Source organism: Hippichthys cyanospilos, chromosome 4 (genome assembly GCF_059441005.1).
Source record: "Hippichthys cyanospilos isolate Australia breed blue-spotted pipefish chromosome 4, RoL_Hcya_1.0, whole genome shotgun sequence".
Classification (NCBI taxonomy): Eukaryota; Metazoa; Chordata; class Actinopteri; order Syngnathiformes; family Syngnathidae; genus Hippichthys; species Hippichthys cyanospilos.
In genome coordinates, this window is record NC_142372.1 from 19,556,294 (window position 1) to 19,584,207 (window position 27,914).

General features: G+C 39.6%; 1 protein-coding gene across 2 annotated transcripts in view; it reads left to right on the top strand.

The window, feature by feature from the left end:
• The first annotated feature begins 6,002 nt into the window (after positions 1–6,002).
• Positions 6,003–27,914, top strand: part of kcna4 (potassium voltage-gated channel, shaker-related subfamily, member 4) — a 51,879-nt gene continuing 29,967 nt past the window's right edge. The window contains exons 1-2 of one of the 2 annotated variants that reach the window (XM_088412291.1): positions 6,003–6,432; positions 6,688–10,132. In XM_088412291.1, coding sequence (XP_088268417.1) covers positions 7,139–9,223 — 2,085 coding nt within the window. In that variant the 5' untranslated portion in view covers positions 6,003–6,432; positions 6,688–7,138 and the 3' untranslated portion in view covers positions 9,224–10,132. Of the gene's footprint in view, positions 6,433–6,636; positions 10,133–27,914 lie in introns of those variants that run through there. The other variant, XM_088412292.1, reaches the window with a different exon arrangement.

Sequence of the window (27,914 nt, forward strand, 5' to 3'; positions counted from 1 at the left end):
ATCTAAAACATATTTTGGTTGAATAAGGGTTTTTTTTTTTTTTTTTAATGTATGATTCCTTGCATGTTTATGCATTCCTTGCATGCATATTCTGGGTGGCTTCAGTATGAATGTACAATGTAGAGCAAAAACAACATTAAGTTTGAAGGTTTTTGCAAACTTTTACTCATACTAACATCTGAAAAATGTTTTTAATAATACAAGAGCACCGTGTTTGTATTTACAAATACATTTGGAAAAGCAAAGCTACTCAAAAACTGGAGTGATGGTGGACACTAATTGAGTGTCCAACAGAAATTGATGCTAAGATTATCGAGAAGAGTCATGCAAAACTCATCGCTACAGGAGCTGTCGCTAATAATGAAAGAAGCTGATACTCGAAATGAAAGTAAAAAATATAACGTACCAATTTAAGTATTTTAGAATTGGGGGTTACTTTTCTATCACACTGTATGCGCTTTATCAAAAAAAATTGCATCTAAACATATACATTTTGTTTTGATGGGTGTATTAAAGCAAAACACCTTTAAAAAATTATTTGTCAGCATGCACAGTTATGCTTGCTAGCAGCAGGTGGAGACGTGGACACGGCAGCATTGACAGTCGTCCACATTTCCATCTGACTCCGTCCCATTCAATGTGTCATTTTCTTCCTTGCATTGTGAAGAATCTGCGTCACCATTTTCCAGTGTCAATACTGACAGTATGTCCTTCAATCCACCTGATTTGACTTTAGAAGACTATGCGATTTACTCAGATTTGTCACAATCTCACCAAGAAGATGATACACATTGAACGAGACGTGAATGGAAGGAAAGACGGCTGTCAACGAAGCTGTGGCATGTCTTCACCCCATTCTGGCTAGAATAGCTGTTGCACATCTTGTGTTGACTAAAGAATATCTTGTTTTAAGATTGCTTTAATACAACCAACCAAACAAGACACTTTAACATGCAGTTTTTAATTGGTAAACCACACACACGCACATTGATATCACTGTAAAGCAGCGACATTTTAAAATATGCACACAAAAAAAGGCTAAAAGATGTGTAACAGTGAAAACATGATCTTTAGATAATCATACTTCTTCCTACTACTGCAATGACATTGTCTTTGACTAATGCTGGAAATGTGTAGTAAGCCTACCTGTTTTTGGACAAAGTTTGTATTTGTGTGCATTTGCTGAGAGAAAATACAATGAGCACAAACTGGCAAGTCTGCAGGTGCTGTAAAATATACAGGTGACATTATACAAGGGCTGTAGGCTTGGGATTGGCTCTGTCTACCCTTGCAGCCTCCAGGGACTTCATGCCTTGTGTTGAAATACCACCTAAACTACAAGGACCTTTATGAAGTGTCACCTCTGTCCCCCAAAGAACCGCTACCTTAAAAGACTCAAGCAGAATACGCCACTGCTTGAAAGCACTGGTGACAATTTGTGAGCATCTTATGCAAGAGATGGTAATAGTCCTTGAATTCAGTATTCTGTAAGTACAGTACTGTAGGGATGCACTCACAACAAAGCGTGTGTTATTTATTCACAATTTTATTTACTAATTGTGGAGTGATTGATGTTCTATCTTTTGTAGAAAGTATTGTGCACTGTCAAATATTCTTACCCGTTGGCTTGTGCAACTATAAGCTTGTTGACTAGCAAAGAACAATAACAATAAACTTATTGCACAATGATACAGCACTTCAGAACACAATGATATATATTTTTGAGCTGTGTTTCCTTTTATGGAATGGAGCAAAAGTACCTGCTGGGGGAAGAAAAAAAATGTATGCATGGAATATGCATGGAAAGAATACGCACTTCACACAGAAATGTTTGATCCAATAGGTCAGATTTAGTAACATTGCCCCACCCTGCTGCGCTTCAAAATCTCACTCCACGTTTAAATGTATTAGGTTATTTTTGCACTGCTTTGTCAATGTTACTAAACATCAACAATGTTAGATTCAAACCAGAAATGGAAAGAGTTATTATGGCTTTACAGTCATTCTATTTTATCATTTATGCCAATGGAATTGTGGCTGAAGCACAGCTGTCAATTTACCTGTAATTAAACTGCAATTGTCACATGCTAATTACACAGAAAAATGTGAGTACATTTAATGCTTTTGGCATCACATATGACAAATAATGGCTCCCCTAACAAAGGTCACATAACCAAACCCAGAAACCAGATGAGCTGTGATCGATCATCTGAGCCTTGAGCACATGTGATGTCATTTGTACAGTAGTTAAGTTGGGAAATGTGTTTTTCAAGCTATTAATTGTTCATGAAAAAAAGGTCACCAAATGAATGATAGACAAAACGTTAACTTTAACTAACTTTAAGTGACTAAGTCTACTGTCTGTTTAGCACACAAAAAACATCACTGCCGTTGGGCCAAAACCTCACACTGTAAATTGTAATTTGGTAAATTTAATATTTTACTCAAAATCTATATTATTGGTTTGTATGCAGACTCCACACAAGTGGATGCTATTGTTTACAAACCTTTGACTAATCTTAAGTGTTGAAAATGGTTGACTCACTTTAGTAACGCAACGATAATGATTGAACAAACGTGTGGTTTTCTAAAATGTGATTATTTCGGAGGTACATGGTTTTGGCCCAACACCAAATATATTGTATGGTAATAAACCTTTGATTTGGGTCTTGGGTCTGATATACAAATAGTTTCCATTAGATAATTCATCAGACATTGAACTATAAAGAATTAATACTTGCAAAAGATGTGTGGTTCCGCAGGAATTCAAATGATGAAAGACTAACATCTACAGGAAATCATTAAGAGGTGGTGTACAAAGAGGCTCCAGTCATCCAAATGATTTACTGGTTCATAATTTGTGAGTATAACTATCTCACACAAGGCTTGGTTGTGTGTAGTATTACACATGTTTAGGAAATTAATACTTTGAGGAAGAGGGTTGAATTTTTGAGAAATGCAAAGGACGACATAAAAGATATTGAGCGCGATTGCAACTCAGAGGAAAACACAGTAATTCCTGTCCTTGGTCACAGTTATTGTTTACAATACGATATGACGATCCTCCTCTTAGTATATTGATCTGACGTATGGTTATTCATTCTTACTAAGCCTTGACTAATATTTTTGCAGAGCAAAGATGAGGCCACAAATAATAAAAATGTACAGTCTATAAATACTCAATGAAAACTAAACTGCTAAAATCTAGGAAATCTTCATTAGTAATTCCCTCCCAATGCCAGATGTTCCTGCTAATCGCTTACCTACCATTTGAGTTGTGGTGTGCCCTATGCATTATGCAGACAAATTGTGTGAGCAGTTGCACCTGTTCAAGTGCACTCAAACACTCTCGGCACCTGTGCCATACTCACTTGGTTCCCTTCTATCACTAGTGGCCTTACATCCCCCCCTTGTGCTTAATCAGATGCATGATCAATGTGTGGTAGGTGGAGTACTGCAGATTAGAAAAGAACTCACTCCAAGCCTTTTTATCAGTCTGTGTTCCAATACCCTGGCCCCTGTTCGAAAAATCTCCCAACACACCACCAAACATATATGAGGCAAAATCAATGACTCCTGAAATGATGATGACCTTGTGTCAAATAACTCACACTTGTATAAAATCTGAGTACAAGTGTGATTGCTTGCAACAAGTCATGACATTTTGTCTTATATGAATGGCAACAAGCGGAAGCTTTTTGTGACCTCTGCCATTTAATGGATGAGGCATTTGATTAGTCGGCCTCTCCCTGTGCGTCATTGGTTTGGATAAAGGAACAAAGATATATTTGTAGTTTAAAAAAAAATCTGACAACCGGTAATTAAGTGGAATTGGATCATTTGTACCCCTGATGATCTCTCACAGCACAATATTGTGCCACAACTGTTTAGGAATCACCATGTCTGATAAACAATGACATATGATGCGAGAGACAGTGTTTGAACTCTGAAGTAGATTTGACATACTTTTGCATTTCAATATACTGTATCTGATACACAGTAATGAATACACCATGGAACGAGTTGAAGAGCGTACAGGAAACTAGATTATCACTTCAGGAAGATTACACCCAGATGTTCCCCTTGAGAATGGCTCCTTAGGGGAACAAAAGAATTTTCCGGTGACTTTACAGTCTGCATTGACAAGCTGTTCTCCTTCCAATTAGTGTTTCAGGCAGATTAATTGTACAATTCACAGGTAATAGGCATCATGGGCAACATACTGATTAAATATCACAGTGCTGCCTACACTCACAGATTATCCACACAACTGCATTCAACCTAAGAAAGTGCAATAATTTAAGGAATTTGCTGTCACAGTGCATTTGAGGAGATGTTTTTGTGGTAGTGTTGTAAAGAGATGGCTGTGCAAACTTCTGTTTACTTTGGTTTTGATTTCCTGACAGTATATTAATATACATTAATTGGGATTTTTATGGCACAGACCTTCAATGAGATTTACTGCTCATTGCCATGCTATTACCTCAAAGCAATAATCGTTTTGTTGTATGTTTTTTCATGGTTGCAGGGCAAGCATAAAGATAAACCATTACTCGAGCCATTACAATGACTCAACTCATCTATCTAAGTAGATAATGAATTCTTAGCTTGTTTTTGGCCATTTTCCCTACTAATGGACTAATATAATTCCATCTAGGATGTTATATTTTAATACTTAATTGAAGTTGCTTGTGCTACAAAGGTTTCTGCCTGAGCCAATATGTTTTATCAGTCAGCTCAAATTAAAAAAATACGTGTCAGTGAAATTGAACAGGTTTTGATGTCACTGTTTACTTTTAGAAATAGTCATGGGAACAACTAAATGCGCAGCTTGTTACTGTACAATACAATACAAATAATGACTTGTATATTTTCTATAAAGCTTGTCTTGTTTTAGGTGAGCTGGAACCTATCCCTGTTGATGAGAGCCGGGGTACACCCGGCCAATGTCGGAGCATATATAGTGTATAGCCTGAGGTCACCAAACATTTATTTTTTGAAGAGGGCCAGAATCTGTGGGGTAAAAATGTGTGGACTTTAGACATGCTTGGTATAGGACACATTCAAATCTATGAGCAATTTAGAGTCTTCATTAAATTAAACTGATATGTGTTGTATATGAAATTGTGTATGACCAGTATTGTCTACATTTCATCATTTCTTGGCGGCACTACTTTCAGTACACATATGTTGGAGTTAGCAATTGGGCTATTTTATATATATATATATATATATATATATATATATATATATATATATATATATATATATATATATATATATATATATATATATATATATATATATATATATATATATATATATAATTTTTTTTTTACAGCTTATTAATTCATTGCGAGCATGGTAGTAATTGTGCCAACATAACAAGGTAAAACGGAAATAGATGACATTTTTATGTTGTAGTGATATGATTAGAAAATCTTTAAAAATTTGCATAGGATTATGGTGGCATTACCAGGCAGTCGCAAAAGGATCAATGACTTCCCTGGCCCACCATTGACTAAACATCATATAATTCCTCAACTCATTTCTTTGGTGTTTCAGATTAGTGACATCATTATTAGATGGACAGACAAATAGATTGATAGATAGATACCAAGGGAAATTGAGCAATCGGTAGTTCGACTGCTACGCAGACTACACACTTGGGATCAAACATCATAACGTGACATATAAGGCTGACCTCTCGACTGTCCCCCTCCCAGCCACTTATCATCCCTAATGAAGTCGTACACGACTAATTGATGGATTTGTTAGGAAGCACAGAAGGTGCTCGAGGTGTGAGACAGCGGCAGTAACCGAGAGCATCCACTGGGGGAGGACCGAGCACCGCCCGCACGATCTGCAATAAGAGCGTCCCTACATCGCACTGAGAGAAGAGGCTCTCCACCACACACGCGCACTCGCGTGCACGCGGGAAGGATACAGGAGGATAGGTAGGGGTACAGCTGCAGACAAACAGATGTGCGGTGCTCACACTCCGCCATGCAGGGCCCGTTTGCATTCACCGGGGTGAAGGTAAACTTTTGCCCATCCTCGCATGCATTCGCTTCAGTCTCGCTGGGCTGTCATCGGTGTCATATCGGCGCTCGCACACCTTTTTAAACCTTTACCACCGCCTGCATTGAGGAGGGGTTGTGACGATGGAGCCGAGACAGCGGGCTGAAGTCGCAACAGATCCTGTTGAATTGAGACGTCGACGCGCAACCAAAAAGTGCCCTTCTCACGGTGCGTCACAGCTCGCATGGATGTAGTGGATGAGGTGGTCGCTGCCTGGATACGACAAGGGATTAGTCATTTTACATCCAAAATTGACACACGGATTCGGGAGTGCATTCTCACCTATAGCACACCCCATCGCCCTCGCCCGCCGGCTCAAACGTCTGGGAAGCGTTTGGTCCATTTTAACATGTAAGTAAATGTTATAGAGCTATAAATAAGCAGCGCGGAGAGTGAGAATACGCGTAGCATTGATTTATTAATATCCGAAACCCGATAATAATGCAATGAAGTTTGTGCACTGCACAATAGAGGGTTTTCACGGCGCGTCATCAGCCGCGTCATAAACAGACCCGATAATAATGCAATGAAGTTTCTGCACTGCATAATATGCGTAGTAAGCTCAACTGCTTTACTGACGATTCGTTTTGTGTTATTTTCCTGCAGCTCCAGACAACATCAGAGAATGCCAGTCACCAGAGCCATAATATAACAGCAAGGATCCCATGTTTTTGATGTCTCTCGTAAAATGGCAACCGGCAGTGACCAAAACAGGGAGGATCAAAAGACGCGATGGAACTAACCACCTGATGGAGACCACCAAAGAAACTGCGCGTGACTCACAATGTTGACCACATCAAGGCTGCTTCTTCTGCAAGTGTGTGCGTAACAGGCCGGCCCCCCACGGCCCTCACCTTAGCTGGGAAAATGATGTCATAAAATACGGGGGGCCTGTCTCAAAATTGGTTATCATTAGTGAGTGCGCGCACTCAAAATGATCCTGATTGTGTGGGCTCTTGTTTTGATCGGCAGGTGAGTGGTCCTTTCCATCTACAACTTCTATACTCTGGCCAGCTTCCATTTTTTTAAGCTCGCGGAGCAAACCTTCTGACTTAAAATGGAGTTTGCAATGGTGGGTGCGGACGGCGGGTGCAACAGCCACCTGCCTTACGGGTACGCCCAAGCCCGCGCCCGAGAAAGGGAGCGAGAGAGGGAGCGCCAGGCGGCCCAGTCCAGAGCGGCTGCAGCGGCGGCAGCCGAGAGTGGATCCGGAGCGGATGGAGGAGGCGTCGGCTCTGGAGGAGCCACCGCTTCGTCCACTGCCACCGGCACCTCCGCCTCGTCGGGCGCGCATCTCCTTAACAACCGCCAGCATCCGTCTCGCGCCGCCTCCTCCAGCGCCAGCAGTAGCGGCAGCGGTACCGCCTCGCGCCCCTCCTCCTCCTCCACCTCCTCCTCCTCTCAGGATCCCGAGAAGCAGAGACTCCTCAGAGAGCGCAAAAAGCAACGCGGCGTTGGACGGTGGAGACGCAGCCGGACCACTCTCGGCGGGGAACTGCGCCACTCCGAACTGGCGCTGCTCGGATCCGAGGAGGACATCATGATCGAGGAGGACGAGGCCGCCGAGGAAGAGGAGGACGATGAGGAGGAGGAGGAGCGGGGGACCAAGAGGTCCAGTTTTCTGTGCAACATGGATAATGCTAATGATGATGACGATGACGACGATGATGATGATGACGAAACAGTTTCAATTACTGACAGACGTCCTCAGCCCGGATATGCGAATGTTTACAGCGAGTTGGGCTGCTGCGAGAGAGTTGTTATCAACGTGTCGGGCCTCAAGTTTGAAACTCAGCTCAAAACTCTCACTCAGTTCCCGGACACTCTCCTTGGGGACCCCGACAAGCGCATCCGGTACTTTGACCCGCTAAGGAACGAGTACTTCTTCGATCGGAACCGACCGAGTTTTGACGCTATTCTCTACTATTACCAGTCCGGGGGCCGCTTGAAAAGACCCGCTAACGTCCCGTTTGACATCTTCTCGGAGGAAGTAAAGTTTTATGAACTTGGAGAGGAGGCGATCTTGAAGTTTCGCGAGGATGAGGGTTTTGTTAAAGAGGAGGAGAAACCGCTCCCGGAGGACGAGTTCAAGCGCCAAATTTGGTTGCTTTTCGAATATCCGGAGAGCTCCACTCCGGCCAGAGGCATCGCTGTGGTGTCCGTGCTGGTTATTGTCATCTCCATCGTCATTTTTTGCCTGGAGACGCTGCCCGAGTTCAGGGATGACAAAGAGTACTTGCAGCCCAGACACAACTCCACGCAGCCGGACCACGGCTTTACCCCCTTCAATGACCCCTTTTTCATCGTGGAGACAGTGTGCATTATTTGGTTTTCTTTTGAAATCATAGTCCGCTTTTTTGCGAGTCCCAGCAAAACGGCGTTCTTTAAAAACATCATGAACTCCATTGACATTGTTTCCATTTTGCCTTATTTCATCACCCTGGGCACGGACTTGGCGCAGCACCAAGGCAACGGGCAGCAAGCCATGAGCTTCGCCATCCTGAGAATAATCCGCTTGGTCAGGGTCTTCCGCATCTTCAAGCTGTCTAGACACTCCAAGGGGCTCCAGATCCTGGGCCACACTCTGCGCGCCAGCATGAGGGAGCTGGCCCTGCTAATCTTCTTCCTGGTTATCGGCGTCATCCTTTTCTCGAGCGCCGTTTACTTCGCCGAGGCGGACGAGCCCACCTCGCAGTTCACCAGCATCCCGGACGCCTTCTGGTGGGCCGTGGTGACTATGACCACGGTGGGTTACGGGGACATGAAGCCCATCACCGTGGGTGGCAAGATCGTGGGCTCTCTGTGCGCCATAGCGGGCGTGTTAACCATCGCGCTCCCGGTGCCGGTCATCGTGTCCAACTTCAACTATTTTTACCACCGGGAGACCGACAACAACGAAGACCAAGCGCAACCGGCGGTGGAGAGCATGCCGCCCGGATGCCCCTACTTCCCGGACTTTTTACGCAAATTTAAAGGCTCGCCGTCCGGCTCCTCGCTCGGGGACAAAGCGGAGTACATGGAGATGGAAGAAGGGGTGACGGAGTCTCTGTGCGGCCTGGACAAAAGCCCCAGTAAAGGGAACGGCACAGACATAAGCAGAAGGAACAGTACTAACTCCAAATCCATCCAGACTGACGTGTGATTACGACTATTTTGGTTTTGTTTTTCTTTTCCCGGAGAAATTGATTCGCCTAAACTTTAGCTGTATTTTGAGTCGCCCAAGCGAGATATAACCCCCACCCCCCCCTCTCTCTCCCTTACAAGCGTTTCGGGGTCGCCGTGGTTACCATGCAGGTCACACGATAGCGCACCTTCCCCACAACAATTAGAATCAACCGATCTAACTCTTGCTGGCTTCCAAATTGGACATATAATGACATTACAGAAAACAGGCTCTGCACTAGCACTTTATGAGTTTCATCTGTCAATGGCAGGGTAAGGTGGAGATGGTCAATTTGCTCTTAAGGCCGTCTTTTATTTGCACTCAATTATAAATTTAGTATAAATAATCCGTGCTCTAAATGACATATTTTTAGGAACAAAACATGTTTAATATGATAGGACATTCAGCTTTAAAATCGTACAAAATATTCCTAACACCTGCCAAAAAAATGAACCTGCATCCCAGTTGAAAGGTCATTAAAGTTCAACATGAAAGTTGAGAGCACCAATTTGTTTCAAGTGAAGCTCATTGAAAGGGCAGTGCATTTAGCAGCCATCACATAAACCAGGGCTAGAAATAATCATATTGTACTGTACATGTGCACCCATTAAGAGAGCTAAGCACAGGAATCCCCTCCATTTTTTGATAAACACATGACGTCAGTGTCCTCAAATACATTTAATGCAAGTCACCTTCAAATGATAATATCCCTTTACACGGACGCAAATGGAACATTGAAGCAAAAAAAGACTCCATTTAGGAAACTCCTTGTGAGGATGTTGTGAGCAACTTCCCCATGTCAGCTAGACTTGGTGCACATTTTTTTTTTTTTTTTTTTTTAACCAAGAGGACTATTACTACTGCATCTGGATGTGGACGTCTTCCAAGGTATGTAGCCTGATGTTTCCCCTAATCAACTGTTTTTCAAAGTTGTGTCATTTGCAACACACACACCACATACATTGTAAAATATTAAATAATTCAATAACATTTGAAACAAGTTACGTCCACCCCCCAAAAAAAAAAAAACCCAAAACAAAACAAAAAAAAACACCGATTCTTAATGTATCAACTTGGCAAATGATTCAAGGTGTTTTATTAGGCAGTTGGAACAGCTAATGTTTTTTCTTCTGCCGTCTGACTTGTCTTAAAAACATGATGGATCAGCAGTGGCCAATGTTTCCTGTCGGAAGCAGTAGAAAGTTGTTAAATTTGTTATTTACAGCACAAAATGTGACAAGTAAGCACATATCCATTATATTTCAGCCATCCATTTCATCCAGTGTTTTTAATACACAAATTGATGTTGCCCTCTGAATGATGCCTCACTTACAATTAAAAAGTTCAGGTGAAGAAAGTTCATGCTTGATTATCAAAACAACGATGCAAAAAGTGATGAAAAGCAAGTAATACAAAATTATCATTCATTAAAAAAATCGTGCTGTATAGTATTTAGTACGCTTACAAACTTAAAAATGAGTCTTATAAAAATGTATTCATTGTTTTAAAATGTGAGACTATGGAGAGGCTCTGTTAGATCAGTAACCCAGCCAATTAAATGTGAAGATGAGCAATGTGTAAAGCTACACCAGGCAAGGGTGGGGGCTTACACCTCATTAAAAATGTGAAGCTTTGGTTGACTGCCCTAAGGTGTTTCTTAAACTGCACGTTTGAGTGATGTTTCACTGTGAGCAACTCAAAACACCAATGAGCAATAATGAAGATTATTTTTCAACATTTTATGTCCCAGAAAGATACTTGGATGTTTTTTTATTACTTCAACTAGCTTTATATCTCAAGCTCATTTCAAATAACAGTGGGACATACAGAAATAGACACCAAATGGAAACATGTGTTTTCCAGTTTGAGAGTGCTTTTTATTTAAATGAATGGACAATGGGAGCAATAACAAAACTTTTGTATTTCTATTTTGTGTATTGGACAAGAAAGAGACCAGCCGTATGAATCTTAGTAGTAGTATTAATTTACATACAAAGGAAGAATAAGGAAGGGCTAGCCACTCTTGGGTAATATGTTGATGATGTTTCTTTGAACCAACATTTTAGAAAATATACCGTACTTCTCCATGCAGATGTCAACCTAGCGTACGAACCCCCTTTTTAACTTCAATTTAGTTGAATTTTAGAAAAACACGATTATAAGTCTACCCCTGACTTTAGTGGTTAAATAGATCATGGCTGTCCAATTCTAACACATGGTGTGTGTTATTAAAATGACAAAATGACGGTACTTTTTTAGACACATTTCTTCATTGTATGTCGAATAACGTACTGTTGCAGTTATTGGGGGGGTTGGAAACAAAACAAGTGTGAGGCAATGTACGTGTGCGTATACAGTAGAAGCAACAGCTGAACTTAATGTTGCAACAATAAAATGTTTTGAAGTTTCAATGCTTTATTTTTTTGACACAGCTGAATATTAATCAGTCAAAAAGCCCTAAAAGTCATCATCATTATCTCACATGCCAGATAGTGCCTCTCATTTCAGTCTTCTAGTGCCAAGCAAAACTTCTAGCGGGCCAGTATATTTAGCATTTTCAGTCATCTTTCAAGGCTAACTGATTATTGTGGGCTATGTCTATGTAAATATGAGTGGTATAAAATGAAAGATTGACTTCCATTTCTTACTTTGAATTGCTTGTGTGGAAACAATGCCATCCAATGGTCACATGTATCACTACAGTGCTCAACTGGCTTATATTAGGTCCATTAAAAAAACAAACACAAAAAAAAGAAAAAACAAAACTTATTTGACAAGAATTGTATTATTTACTATTGTTATTACTATTTTAAAAGTTGAGAATTCTAGTCCATGGCACTGAAAGAGTTAACGCACGGACTCTTTTCTGCTCGTCATTTGCTCAAACATCCTCGTTAGTCTTCCACGGGTAGCCATCTTCGGACCCATCCAGTTTGTTTGAAATGGAGGTCTTCGGAGATGATTTGCTGATCATCTTACTTGGGATGTTCTTTACCCAATGACGACTGTTGTGAGGTCAGAGCGTGGTAGGTTGCTCTTTGCTGTCTACCCCCCCCCCCCCCCCCCCCACATGTCAAGCACATATTCAAAGGCTGAAGGAGATAACTCAATCTGCCTTTTCCTTTTCATAATGCGTCAAAGTCCACTGGAAAAATTATCCACGCAGCCTAGTTTTTGACTACAAAGAGACAATCAGGCGGCGCTTGACGAAAGTGCATTTGAAAGCCCAAACACGCTATAATGGATGCATACTATATCGGGTTAGAGATATACTGTATATATATAATCATTTTAAGCCTTGTATATGATATGATCTTACCTATTTCACATTTGAATTAATGTTATCCAAAAACACATATGTTTGGAAAAAAAAATGTCTGGTTTGAAGTTATGCGGATATAAGTGGATCCCTCAATATGTGGGTTGAAAAGACGGAAAAAGAACCTTGACTTGTCCGCGGAGAAATACAGTAGTTTTTGAAGTAGCATGCACCCCATTCCAGCAGTCTTCATATTAGGTGGAAGGCTCCTTACAAATGAAGACACAAGCCAATACTATTTTTCAAAGTCACTTATGGTACTTTTGCATTGCAATGTTTGGAAGAAGCAAAAAAAAGGAGTTCAAATTAAAAAACCAAAGCAAAACCCAACGTGTGTCTTGACAGTTCCTTGCAGCACACTAGCATTTATAGCCGTAAAAGATTACGAGTTCAACTCAAGCACCCAAACAGTGCAACTTGTCACTCACTCTGCCAGCTCTTATCAACACATAATCACTGCGGCAGCATGTAATTACTTTTTGTACTGTGTGTTTATATTCTCACAGGAACTATTCATACACGATATGTTCGCTCAGAACCAAACGCAGGGACAGCCACAGCCTGGCACATGGCCATCTTCACTTTGCGCCTCACACTTAGTTCTTACATAATGTGGCTTATGGCAAGAGGCACAATCCAAAACATTTTTCAAGCAAAGTGTGTGGGTCAGGCATATTCTTAGTGCTGCGCTGCCGAGCCGAGTGAGAAAACAGCCTGTATCATCTCGAGCCACACAACAAAGCTGAACGGTTTTGATAGTGTCACATGCACGGACAGTGTTTATAGCGCAGATTCAGACCATATGCCACGGCCATGTGACAAACTGAGTTATTTATGCCTATTTCTCAGACATTTTCCCATGCCTGTGGAAACACATCAATGGTTGCCAAGGAGGTTTATGTCGTGCCATCCGAGGCAATGTTAAAAAGTGGGATGATCGTCACTGTCTCTGTTTATCATTTTTCCCATTCAAAATTATCGGTGATAAATGCTCTGCTTGTTCTTCACATGTTAAATGGTAAATAGGCTCATGGATATATTACATTATGTAGACGTAATACAACAAATGATGCCATTACAGCCAATTTTGCTTAAATTGACAAGTATCGTCCAATTACGATCAAGCGGATAAGATCGGTGTAAAGTCTAATATTTAATTGCGTCAGATCAGAAATGCAACATCTCACACTACCTCACACAACTGTTTTACCTTGTCAAACTGAAAAAGACCAGAACCCTCTCAGTTATACATTTGACAAAATTAGGGTCCTGATTTTCCCAAATCTGTTCGATAAACAAAAGTAAATCTTTAAGTGAGTTACAAACAAAGTATGTATGTTAATGAAAATAAAGCTTTTTTTTTATTCCACGAGAAGGCTGCTGTGCACATACAATATTTTGTGTTGTGGGCGGGGAAAATCTCTGCAAAGGTAACATCAACAAGTCAACAAGTTCTATTTGATCAAAAATGTAGAAACAGCTCCTTTATTTCACAGAAAAGTGTAAGGGAAATGTAGCAACTGATAAAGAGCTTCAGTCTAGAACAAAGTAAAAATGATTGGTGCTGTGGTTGGATCGTATTGAATCATAGTTATTGTGGATCATGAGCGTTTGTGGTGGTTTATTGTCCTGTAACCGTTAAATGTCATATCTGTGCCTCCTTAAAAATAACTCAGTTTCTCAGGTCTTCATTGACTTGAAAAACCTCAATGAAAGCGGTTTTCTTGACTGCATGATCATAAGCCGTTCAGTTGAAAAGCTCCTTTTCCAGAGCCATCAAAATAGTTTAATAACATTGTTAAACGTACACCAAAGGCACACTTTCAAATAAGAACCAGAAAAGAAAGAGGTTGATTTATGCCACTGCCAGCCACAGTCAGTTGATTGGATACGGGGCCCTTTTCATGTTCATGCCCCATGTGATGAAGTGGAATCAATAATTTTAACACGTCACTTTCTTTGTAGATAGTGCATCTGCACAGCTGTATCAATGATGAAACTGTGGTGTATCCTGATTTAAGTATTGGCTCAAGGCTCGCTCACATTTTCTGGGTTTGGTCACATGACATTCCACATGTAACAAATTTTAGAACAATATGTCACACTTGAAATCCTTTAATTGGAAAAAAATGCAAAAAACAAAAATGCACATCTGGTAATCTGCTGCACTCTATGTACCAGCCTTTGTTATCCTTAATTAATTAATTAATTAATTAATTAAAAATTACTATTTAATTGCAGGTATCAAATTGCTAGCAGGCGTACATGTTTTCCATGTAATTTCATATTCATTATATTAAGTGAATATCATTCTGTAAGAAATGCATACTAGTAAATATCAAACACTTTTTTTTTCAACATATTTACTGCAAACAGTCAATATCTATGAAAACAGTAAAGTATGTGAGCTCATTTAGTGTGTTGACTGTTTTGGTTCATGTTAGCATTTAATGAGCACATGATGTACCGTCACTACATGATTTATTTAGCAAGCTGACACTGTACTGTTAAAAAAATATTAGTGTTGTATTTCACTTTGACAGGGTGGACATGTGAGGCTTGACAAAATCCACGGACAGTACAAAAACCCAATTACAAAACTTAAATGTAAATATTTCTTCTGTGACCATCCTTATTCACCCTCCAATCTCTAATCAATTACTTCATTTGAGGAGCAACTTTGTAATTTGGAGGAGCATTTTGTTTACAGGTTGATTTCGGAGGCCTGAAGCACGTTTTTTTATGGAATAGTCAAATATATGTGACGCAATGTTAATTGTGACTCACAATTTTTCATGTGAACTCTCCTATTTGATATTGACCCCTATTGTATATTCTTCTACGAGTTGGGCTTTTTAGAGGAATTATACACAAAGTTTGTGGATTTTGAAGGTGTGTGCGGCTGTGCTCAAAATTGCCAGAACGCAGTGCTTACAACATTAGCATGCAAGTCACAGTTGTGCCATCCTTCACCTGCACAAATGTGACTTTTAATCGGATAACATGGCTGTATCGAGAGAACGGAGGAGGCTATTGGCCATGAGGGGAGTTGGGAGAAAATGAAGCAGGATGTAAATACACCTTCTGAGACTTGTTTGGAGAGACAGTTGTTCGATTCCCATTTTCTCTCGTTATCAGGGAAGTTACATTGGGAATCAAAAATCCATGTTTGTTGTTAATTGGTGACGATGTTGCTCAGATGTTTGTGCTGTTGTCGTATTAAGATTACTGATAGGTCCACTCAAAGTGAAATTATCGTTGGCGTTGAATCCTCATATGAACCTAATGTTAAAGGACCAGTATGTGAATAAAGCTATCACATTCTTCTTCATCAATTAATCAGGAATTGGACTGGAAGAGCGTTTCTCTTGAATTTCAATTTAGTGAAAGAGTTTAGACACAAACCTTTATTCTTCAAACATCCCCAAGTGCACAAAGCACATTGCAAACTTGACCCCTATTTGATCAAGCATTCCTATGGGATGAAGGGAAACTGTGATGGTGAGCAGATCATTGGCTTATACACACTTTTGGAAAAACAACAGAAAACTTGAACTGACAAGTGAAGGGGACTTGAAGTTAGTATATTTGGAACATTCTTGGCCTCTAAACATATTTGGATGTCATTCCTATAATCTTTTTTTTTCCATAGTGGTGTGCCTTCAATAATTCATAACATCACTGATTTTAATGGATTTTTACTTTTGGAGCAATGACAATGTTTTTAAAAAATACAATGCCTAGGGACCATAAATGTTTCCCATTAGGAACGTGTTTAAATAATTAATGGAATAATATATGTTGTTGCTTTCAACACATCTAATCCTTTCAATAATATCTACAATAGATATAACGTTATTTTTCTTATTTAGTCATAACAAGCACAGGAACCAAGCACAAAATATGCACCCCCGTTTCGAGTTTTAAATTGGAATAATTGGAATAATTGAGATAATTCTAGGGCATTTGGTAAGCCAATAATTCATAGCATCAAAGATTTTAATGTAATTTTACTTTTGGAGGAATGTAAGATTTAGTTTTTTTAAGGCACACTTTAATGGCACAATTTAATTTGCTCAAACTCACCTAAACATCCTGCAAGAGATTAATTGGGTTATTTTTGAGTTAGTATAATGTGGTTGTGGCAAACACTGACTGGTTTGTCATGTTGTGAATGTGGGGGACTTATTTTGCATGGTGATATATGTACTGTAAATGATACATACTAAATACCATACCATCAATACTACGTCCATATTTTTAAAGTGTCCATATTTTTTAGTCAAAAGTGCACAGCTAGAAACAAGATCATAGCATGAAATGTAAAGGGGAATCTGAAAGCTAGACACATGTACACACCCAAACACATACACCACAAAATAATCTCAGAAACAGCAAAAGATGCTGAGAATCTTTTAGGAACACTACTTCTGCAACTAAATATCTTTTTTTTTTGTTCCGACAACAATTTCATTTGTTGAATGTGCTGTCACTTTCTCATTTGTCCTAAATAGTCACCGAGGCTGAGAGCAAACAATAATCTCAGAAAACGATTGCTTTGGAGATGCATTTTCATTGCTTATGATTGAGACCATGTTAATAGGTGAGCATATCTCTCGTGAAAAAGACTCACTGACCCTCATATTTAGATTTTTTTTTTCCATTGCTACTTAGACTTAAAAATATGGTCATGATTTTATGGAAACATCTAATCAAACAATCAGGCATAGTCCTGAAAGCATCACAATGCCTCAGAAGATTGTATAATATTTTGCATAATTACTCATGAATGAGCTGTCATGCCTCACTGATCAAATCTTTTGCTTGGAGGTAACCAAAGCAACCCGAAAAAAAAATAGCAAAATAACAGAGTGAAATGTCACAAACCTGGAAAGTCTCATTAGAGTGTCTTGCTAATACATTAATCAGGCCTGATAAAGGTTTGCCAGTGGACATTCCCGGCTGTTATCCTCATGAAAGTATTTGTGATAAGTGTTGTTCAAAGCTTTCTTTTTTCGTTGTGGGATGAACTCAGTTTAACCCCGTGTAATCTTAATAAATTCAGTATAAAGCACATTAGAAGGAAAATCTAGATCATTGTAGATTTCAGATTAAAAAAGTTTGGAGAAAGCTATAACAAACATCCACCCAATTAGGGGTCGTGGGTATGCTCAAGCCTATCCCAGCTCTGCTCAGGCTTTGGGCCGGGTACACCCTAGACCAGTGGTTTTCAACGTTTATTCAGTGATGTACCCCCTGTGAAATATGTTCTCAGCCAAGTACCCCCTAATCAGGGCAAAACATTTTTGGATTTAAAAAAAAAAGTCTTTCAAACATGCCATCAATGTTTGATTTATCCCACTTTAGAACCCTTCAAACTTCCTTCATATTGGTCCACAAAATAATAATAGTAAAGGGATCTGTTCTCAAAAAGAAATAATTATGAATAAATATTATATAAATATAAAGTGTCTTCTTCTGAGCTCATAGTTCACAAAAATAAATCATTAACAGGTAACGTTAATGATTTTAACGTTAATGATTTTTCAGCCGCTTTTCCTCACAGGGGTCGCAGGCTTGCTGGCGCAGTAGGCGGGGGACACCCTGAACTGGCCATAAGGGGAATTTCCAAGTCTTAAATTACTGCCAAAATCGACGGGGCGTCTGATGATACGCTGCATCACGTGTGCATCTAGTTTCAAAGTCTTGCTGAGTGTCATCGATGAGCGCTCTGCTTGACTGACTGACTACAAACCTTTCCTGCCCACACACCGCTTATATAAATAAAAGAAGGATGTGATAGAGGACAAGATGCAGTTCATGATGAAAACTTAGCCGAAAAAAACTTCAATCAAGAAAGAAAGAGCGTCAATTAAAAAAAAAAAGGACATCACTCATCGCCTGATTGTTGTTTTTTTTATCATCCTGAAATGATAGCTTGAACTTAATTTCCAATTAGCACTGTGTGAACGTGATTCATATCAGAACAGCACAATGTTGTCACAACGGAGGCAGCTCACTCTGGGAGCAAAAGATTGTCAAGTTGTTTCAGCATTATTGAGACTAAGGTTCTAGAAAACAACTTCAAAAATAAAAGGGTAGCCTATGTGTCATATGCCATATGTCATATAGCATTTTGTCATATGTTACTTGTACCATAAGTACAGTTAGATTTAAAGCTGACCTCATGAAATCTGCCTTTGACTACGATATCGTGGCCTGACAGGCGACGCATTGTCTTGTATGTGTCAGAGAGTTTATTGAACTAAGGTCGCATGGCAGGCGTAGCATAAAAGTCCAACAATACAAAGTGCAAACAAAAATCACAAAGTACAACGGAAGGAGAAACAAAAAGTGTCTATATGCTGGATTCCAGGTAAAACCCAAAACATGAGGGAGCAGAGTCAGCAGGAGGACGACTGCAAAACAAAGTACAACAAAAAGAGACCACAAGGGCACAAACGGCACAAATGCAGAAAGACAAATGACAAAGTAAAAACCAAAATGCTCGAGGGAAGAAAACTTGGGAACTTGTACTCTCGGAATAACACTGGGCTTCTCAGAGAGTGGCACATGGAATAACCCGGCGTCATCCTCCTGCACCGGTCGTCTTAAAAAGGCCTTGATGACAATTGTCATGAGGTGTGTGACCCCTCCCCCTTGTGGTGGCAGGAGAACTCTGCCTGGAACAAAGGCACAATCAACGGGAAACGTGACACTAACCACTCTTCCATCGTGCCACTCCTATATCAAACAATAATAAAGTAATAATGCTCAAGTATGAACGATACTGTTAATTGAAGAATATACAGTATATACAGTGTACAATATCAAGTAACAATATCCAGTATACGTCTTGTTGTGGGTGTGGTTTGTAGTGGTGTACAACTGCTGTCTCATACTGTGTGCCATTTTAATTAGAAACAGCCCACCGTATGATGGATTGCAGTGTTTATACATCTTAGCGCCACTTGTTTTACATAGCGGCAAAATAGCATATTGCCTATTAAATCATCCTACAGTGAGACACGTCTTCAGCTTGCGCATTGATCACGTACAGAGAGACAGCGAGCAATTATCACACCACATACTGTCTAAGTAGCAATACCCAGTATGCTTCGGCTGTGGACACCACAACAACTCATAAACACTTTTAATTAAAACAGAACATTATAGAGACTATGAAGAGAAAATTTATTTGAGAAAATTTCACACCATTCCTTTGTTATATGTGCTGATAATGAAGTGGTTAGTGTGGTCATGAAGAGCTTTCTTGGTGAAATTGCTTTTCTGAGATAAGGAATATATATGGGGGGGGTAAACAGCAAGAGTAAATCTTTGTTTTATTCGGTCTCTCAAAATATCTTCTCATTGTAACCTGCAATGATACCACAAATAAAACAGTAAGAGGGTGTCCCTTAACTGCTCCAAGGATAACTTTTTAATTGTCTCTAGCCACAGTGAACTTAATAAACATTATTTGTCACCTCCCATTACCAACCTTAACTCAATGCTCAAAGCTCATTGTGACAAGAGCAGTTATTATAGTACGCTGGGGATTACAAGACCAGTGTAAATTTCAACCATCTTGCAGCTACTGGGCAGTGGTTACGCAATCTTACTCTATTGAAGGGGAGAAACCTGAGTCATTTCTCCTCTTCTGGTTTCCCTCAATCCAATTGGCTGCATTAATCTGACAATATCCTCGGCTTTATTATGTTACTTCACCCTAGACGTGTACATTGCACTGCTAATTAAACATATGCATGGGTGTCATGTTGCTCAGTACACACCCGCAGAGAAATCTTCTGCTTCTATCATGTCATGGATTCAGATCCAATTCCTGTAGTTTGAATTTTAAATGTTTTTTTTCAGGTACTACACATTTTTGTAATACCGGTATTTAAAAAAAAAAGAAGACAAACGCGCAGACGAAAAAGATCCTAAATTGAAATATACAGGTGTTCAATATTTCTCTCTCATTGTTTAGACGTTGGCATGTTCCTCAGCAGTACCCCGCAGTTGTTAAACAAAAACACAGTATCACTGATTCATAGCGCATTTCATACATAAAGTAACTCAGTATGCTTCACATAACTGTAATCAAAAGTTCAACGTTGATAATAAGGAGTTTTGTAAGTAAAGCAAAGAAACAAATAGCTTACTAAATTTACTAAAAGCAGATACAAGGGTGAGAATAAAGATTTTCAAACACATGATTTGAAAATATTTTGAAGCTGTAATTAAAGGTACAGGAAAAGAGGATAGATTTTAAGTTGGAATTGCCCAATCTTTGTATTTCAATTTTGTAAATAGCAACTCTCTTTTTCAGAATCAAGATTTCTTTTTTCTGAACAAAAGAATGATAACAGTTGGTAGAGGTTGGTAATTATATTGCAGCATATAGCAATTATAGTGCTTGCCTGTAATGTTTAGTGCGGTAGCATTAAAAGGTTTGTGGACTCCTTCAACGTGCAGATATGTAGTTCAGGGTCATCTTAGTTGTAAAGCTCTCAAAAAGAATGGAAACCAAATTTCTGTCAATTATTTCCCCCTTTACTATGGTTCAAAGAATTCTTAGTTTACTATGGTGGCTCAGGAGTGCAAAACAAATTAACATACTGTGAAACACTTTTACACTTGATGAAGCATATTTACATACCAGAAAACATTTAAACAAAAGACACTTTTACGTTCCAGAAAACTATTTACCAAAAGCCAAAATAAGTGTACATTTCACAGAACATTTTAACAAAAGACAAAGCAAATTTCATATAACATTTCACCAAAAGACGAAACGCGTTTACGTTTCACAAAACAACTTGATAAAAGACTTTTACATTTCAAAAAACAAATCACCAAAAGCTGAAAGAAAGTTACATTTCAGAAGACAAATGACTGAAAGGCCAAACACATTTACATTTCAGGAAACACATTCACAAAAGCCAAAAGAAATTACTCTTAAAACAACCTGGAAAATGATATGGACCATATTGTTGATCGACAGGAAGAGAAAAGAAGTCATGTGGAACAGAGTGAGCTTCTGTTTACATGCTCTTTAGTGTCACCGAAATTTCACTGTTCTGTCATGAGCTCATCTCACAGAATACAGTACTGCTCTTGGCCAGTTTGAGATCTTCATACTCTTTATTAAATTTGACTAAATTGACAGTACTGTACAATATCACCCAGCAGATGAAGATTATACCTGTGAGGTACATTTTGACCTCCAACCATTTTTCATGTCACTGTACAAAGTGGAATGCTGCCCATCCACAATTTGATCAATCATAATTTTACAACATATGTTAGAGGTGGATAACTCAGAAAAAAAATGAAATAGACAGTCATTTATTTCTGGACATTGTGACAACAATTCTGATAAGGTAATATGGAGTTATGTAAGAATCACGTGCGCAGTCAACATCTATTACAGTCAGATGGCCTCAGGTTTCAGCCCATGTTCTCGACTACGTCGGTATAGGCCCGGGAGACGCAAATCCAACATGAGCCTGGATCAGGGGCGTCTCCTCCTGTATCGATCACTTTTTTGCGAACTTGTGCTTGACTCGCTCACTTGAAGACTTCCTTGGTTTTCACGTTGGAAAATGGCCGCCACGACCGGACCTCCACAGACCTTGTCTCCCACTTGTTCTCTGCTCCTCTGCTTCGGAGTGACTGGATGCTTTTATGTGGAGTGACTAATGCTCGCTCTAAAGGGCCTCGGGTGCATCTCGCTGTGTGTGCATGTGCGCGCATTTATTTGTGCACGAGGACGCTGTGCCCGACCAATCGGCACGCCGAGGCTTGACTATCTTACATGAAGATGAGTCACATTCATGGTCAACCAAGACTGAGATCCCCCACACACACTCCATCTCCATCCATGCAAATGCTTTGGCTTGTAATTGTGCACAGGAGTTGCTGTGAATCTTAACGCCGTAGTGACGATTCCTACGTACGCGTGGACTGGACTCTTGTTTGAGCCTTCCAGCCAGAAGAGGAGGTCAGAGGTCAGACTGATGCAGAAGCATTGCCATAAACAATAACGTTTGCTATGACTGGTTTACACTCGAACGGTCAAGATGCATTACTGGGTCCTTGCCCACTTATGATGATGAGCAGGAGGAAGAACAGTGGACATGCTAGGAACTCTTAACTCTGTTGGGAAATGGATTGTTCGTAAGACGTTACACATTGACAGATGAGGTCTGATATCTGCTTGTTTGCTCCACTCATGTATCACCTTTATGGAGAGATTACTATGGTTTGCTTGACTGAACTATATTTTTCATCAACACCGGTGTGTCAGCGAATCTAAGCCCCTTCTGCTGTACAAATAGAAACATTTCTAAACGAATGAGCAAGTGAAATGGTGCTGGTAAAAGTGATTTCTCATGTGTTTCTTTCTATTGCTTGTTCCTTCCTGTTGTGTTTACGCAGTGAGGAAGGATGCAGTGGACAGCCTGCAAACCCTCATTTTGCTTTAAACCATGGATGAAATACTTAACACAATAGAAACAAAATAGGAATTAGCTGAGAATTATTTGTGTCATAAGAAAGAGCATTCCAGATGAAGACAGAACTGGCTGTCAGCTAATTCATGCAACAAAAGTAATAGCGTTCATTGAATTTTAATGCGAACAGTGTTCAAATGCAATTTGAAAGAAACAGTATTCAGACGGTAGCACAGAGGTTCATTGCTTCTCATGTTTGCCTCACAGGCAATGGGTTTGAATGTGAGTGGATTTTTCCTATTCCTCTGTGCTTATGGTACATGTTTTTTTTCTTTCTACTCCGTCAGAAAAAAAAAGATGAGATATTTTATTCTTTCAAGGGGAAGTCAAGTGAAAAAAAAAAAAATCTAATCTTTACGACAATGTTTTCTACCAATAATATAAACATGGCATTCTGGTTAATATTACATTTGTGTAATACGAATTAACCGAAAAAATAAATAAATAAAATACCGTGGGAGCCTTTTTTCCACTTGCTCTTACCTTAAAATGACATCAGAGTGCTGAAGGGCTCAGCTTGCAAATGTGCAGTTGGGAAAAAGGCTATTCCCTGAGGTGGACAAAATTGGTCGGATTTTTAATTTTTTTTTAACAAAAATTGTAATCGGAACAAACAGACACATAAACAAATAAACCCATTTGAGTATGGAATCGATGCATTTGGAGGTGTTAATCAAGTGAACTACGATTGGCTCCAGGTTCTTTACAAGCAGAGCAGTGATTATTTGTTACCTGAACCCTGACCGACCGTGAGGTCGAACCGCAATGTTTGATTCGCGAAGGATCATTCATACTCACAAACACAAAAACAGGCAATATGGAGTGTTGAATACCTACCATGTATGTTTTCGGCAATGTTGGAGGAAACCAGAGTACCCGGAGAAAACCCACTTTTAGCACCGCCTCTGGCGGTCTGGAGGGGCGAAATAGAACCCACACAGGCACAGGAAGAAAATGCAAACTCCACACAGTGCTATCAGTGCTATACAGCCAAAAATGAACTGTTGCCACTGGGAGAAGCAGAAAAATGTTATTCCACGTAAAGTCTGACGTTTTGAAGATCCACAAGTGGAGCAAGATAGGAGGAAGAGTAGCACTAGAGGCCTTCGGTCGAAGCTCACTTCAGCTTGCCAACTTTGGTTGCTCATCCTCCTATTCAGCAAATAAAGGGAATGTGCCGAACGTGCGTGACCGTGTCCCTCTGTGCCGCTGTGGCGCTCCCCGCTTGTACGCAGATCCTCCCACTGGCTCCCACAATTTACTTTATTTCTTTGACTGCAGCGGGAAGCTTTTAATTATTCATGCGCCAATAGCTCTCGTTCAGATCGTTTGTTATCTTGCCCTTCTGCCCCTTGTCTCTTTCTGCCAATTCTCCATTTCCATCCTATTAACATCTATTATTATGCTCCTTAGGTTATGTAAGTCAACAACCTCTTTATGTTACTACATGGGCCTGTGTGTGGGGCACGTTTCATCATGTGTGGGCCTACGATCCAGCTCATCAATAAAAAGCGTGTGGCTCAAAGTCTTATGTGTGAAAATATGAAAACAAGGCTTTTGAGTAAGCGGCAGCGAATGGCCTAGAAAGTAACTTTCACTGACATAATAACCTATGGAGGAATGACATTGTTTAGTTCATTTGCCGATAGAAACATGACATGAAAAAGTTCCTTTTCATGTTAGTGGTTGACCTTATAAATGCGGTGACAGCTTATTGAAAACAGCATGTGGAAATAAATCTGGGAAAAGCGTAGCTAGTTTCGCCTTTCCACATACTGTACCTTGGAGGGTGAAAAACATCTTTGTGTCCAAGTGACTTTGTAGTCTCCTTTTCTCTGGTCCACCCATGCTGCTATTTTGGAAAACTTTCACTGACGTCTGTTGGATTATGGAAAGAGAAACCACACCATCCTCTTTTAGGATTTTTGTTTTATTTCTCAGGCCACTAACAGTAAATCCCTTCTCCATCCAGCCAACTCCTGGCTTTATGCAATCATGGGTTTTTCGCTCCTTCGTTAGACAGACTTGGCAGGTTGAAGTCGCTGCCTCAGCACTGATGGAAAGTTCCATATAATTTTACACGGTTAACAAATGGCTGATTTGTTAACTTTTCCCTCAGCCACGGTTTCTCTTTGTGTGAAACTTCCACACTCACAAAAATGGCAGCAAACTGGATTAATGGAGAATAATTGGAAGACCAGAATAGTAAAATAACGTTTTTAATAGGAAGAATAAGAATTGTCAACGCTTCCATCTGTTTCATCATTTTTCAATGAAACATCTCATGATTCTTTTTATCTTTACACACACAATTCCTTTAATTCAGTTGGGGCTTGCACAACTTCGCTTGCTATAGGCTCCATGCTTACCCGTAGCCTTAAGCCGTTCAGAAAACAGCTGAATAGAAATACACAAGTATGACTCACCGATTCTAAATTTCTACCAAACATAGCCTAATTGAATTTACTAAAGTAATGTAGATAATGTCAAATCTCCTTTGTCTTTGTCATTCAATAATGGAATTTCCCCTTCCTGTTAGTGTGTGGAAATAAATGCATTACATCACTGTTTAAAGGAATGCTGCTGATTTGGCCGTGAAGGACAAAGCAGATTAGCTGTCATTCAAATTAAAACTCAGATCACTCACATTATAAACTGACCTCAGTATATGTAAGCACCAAATCGAAGGAACAATGATGTAAATCAGCGCAGGAACAGGCTCGCACCAAGCTGGAGCCTATTTTAAAAACAGGCTACACCCTGAATTGGTCGCCAGTCATCTCAGACACATACATTCACACCACTATTGGTTATAAACTGACCTCAATATAAGTAAGCACCAAATCAAAGGAACAATTATGTAAATCAGCGCAGGAACAGGCTCGCACCAAGCTGTAGCCTATTTTAAAAACAGACAACACCCTGAATTAGTCGCCAGTCAATCACATATACGTACTTTCACACTCACATTCACGCCACTACTGAGTGTAAAACTGCACCAACACTACCTGCATGAAAATCAGGCAAACCTCTACATGATCAGATTAAGCACACAGCAACATGAATATTTTGATGTTGTTTCGCATTGTTTTACATCCACGGATTTGTGATTGCATCATCAAACAAAAAGCGAAGACATCCACATTGTGTATATAATAAGTGTCTGATTAGGTGAAAAGGAGAAACATTTAATAACTTGGGAAATTTATCATTTAAAGAGAAAGTCAAAATAAAATTTTCCGTAATATTGATATGTTGTATGCACTCCTGGTAGTCCAAAGTGACAATCTGTTTCATATTAGATTTGAGGAATATGAATTAGGCAGCGAAGTCTTCTCACTTTTATCCATTTTAGTGGTTGTCATGTTTTGTGAGTTTGGCAATGTAATGGTAAGCCTCTCCTTGATTGGTCGCAACTGTGATGTCCTTTTCAGTCAACGACGAGTATCAAAAAGGCCACCCCCTGAGATGGAACAGCTGGATTATGTTGTTTCAAATTCCAAGAACACAATATCAATCAAATTACTGACTAGTGGGGCGCAAAGGATAAGTCAGGGACACACTCTTTAAGGAGTCATGCTTTATCATTTCTAAACGCAATCACCAATGCATTCTTACCATTACAAAGTACAAGTACCAAGCAGAACGGGGAAACACTGAGTACTGCGATCCAGCTACATGGGGGTTAACAACAACATTGACATGCAGTTAGTCACCCTGGGCCTGTGCAGACACAACAAGGAAGCCACAACCAGAGGTGGGCAGTCCATTGGCACTGACGGGGGCGCTGGGTTCTCAATGAATGACCACTGACGGCAACGTTTTTTTTTTTTTTAAATGGCCACCTTTGGCCACAAGCGCAGCACAGAGCTCAACAGAATAAAACCGTCACGTTCATGTCACGTTCAATACTTTCTCTCAATTGTGCCATGGTAAATTCTTGTTGCATCGTGATGTCTTTACTGGCATTTCCTTGTTGGACGACTTCACTAGCATAGAATAACTACATACATCCTAACTCCCAAACAGATCATGTGCCCAGTTGTTGTGAATGTTGCTTTTTAATCCTCGCTGTCCTCCATTTTAGCAGTGCTCACCATATAATATACTTCGTGATTACCAGAACTCAGATTATTTTCAAAATATGTTGATGTGACATTTATGAGCATGTTTTTAAATTCATAGTGGGATTTTAAAATGAATAACTTTTTTGTTCATCACTACATATTACTGAATGTCCCTTTAAGAAAGCCAATTCCACTTCAAATAGTACTGTAATGAAATGGAGCTTGGTACCCCCCTCCAGAAAAACCCTCATGTAATTTTCTTCATGAAATTCTGAATTTTTTTAATGCCAAACAGCCTGATTTGAAGCGTAAAGTAGCCTTGTCAAATGAAAATCATATAATTCTATGGACAGTAGTATATTTATGTGGCTTTTGTGCATCATTATAATGCATTATTATATATAAGATTTTATAAAAAATAATTATAAAAGAATTTGTCCACTGAAAATATTCAACATAATGCATCCTGTTTTGGGATTACAGTAGAGATCTGGTCACAAAAACAAATTATTGACATAATTAATAAATATTTTTCCCCTAAAAAATAATCAACACAAAGTGTCAGACCTGTTCTCAGAATGAAATAATTATGAATAAACATTCTTCACTGAAAAATCTTCAAATTAAAGTGTGCATTCGGGATAATGGTAGAGATGTTTTCACAAAAATAAATCATTAACTTGACAGGTAACGAGAGGTGGCACCTAACAAGTTGGGTCGAACCATTCTAGCATGGGGAAGAATCTGTCTTTTTACTAAAATTAAAT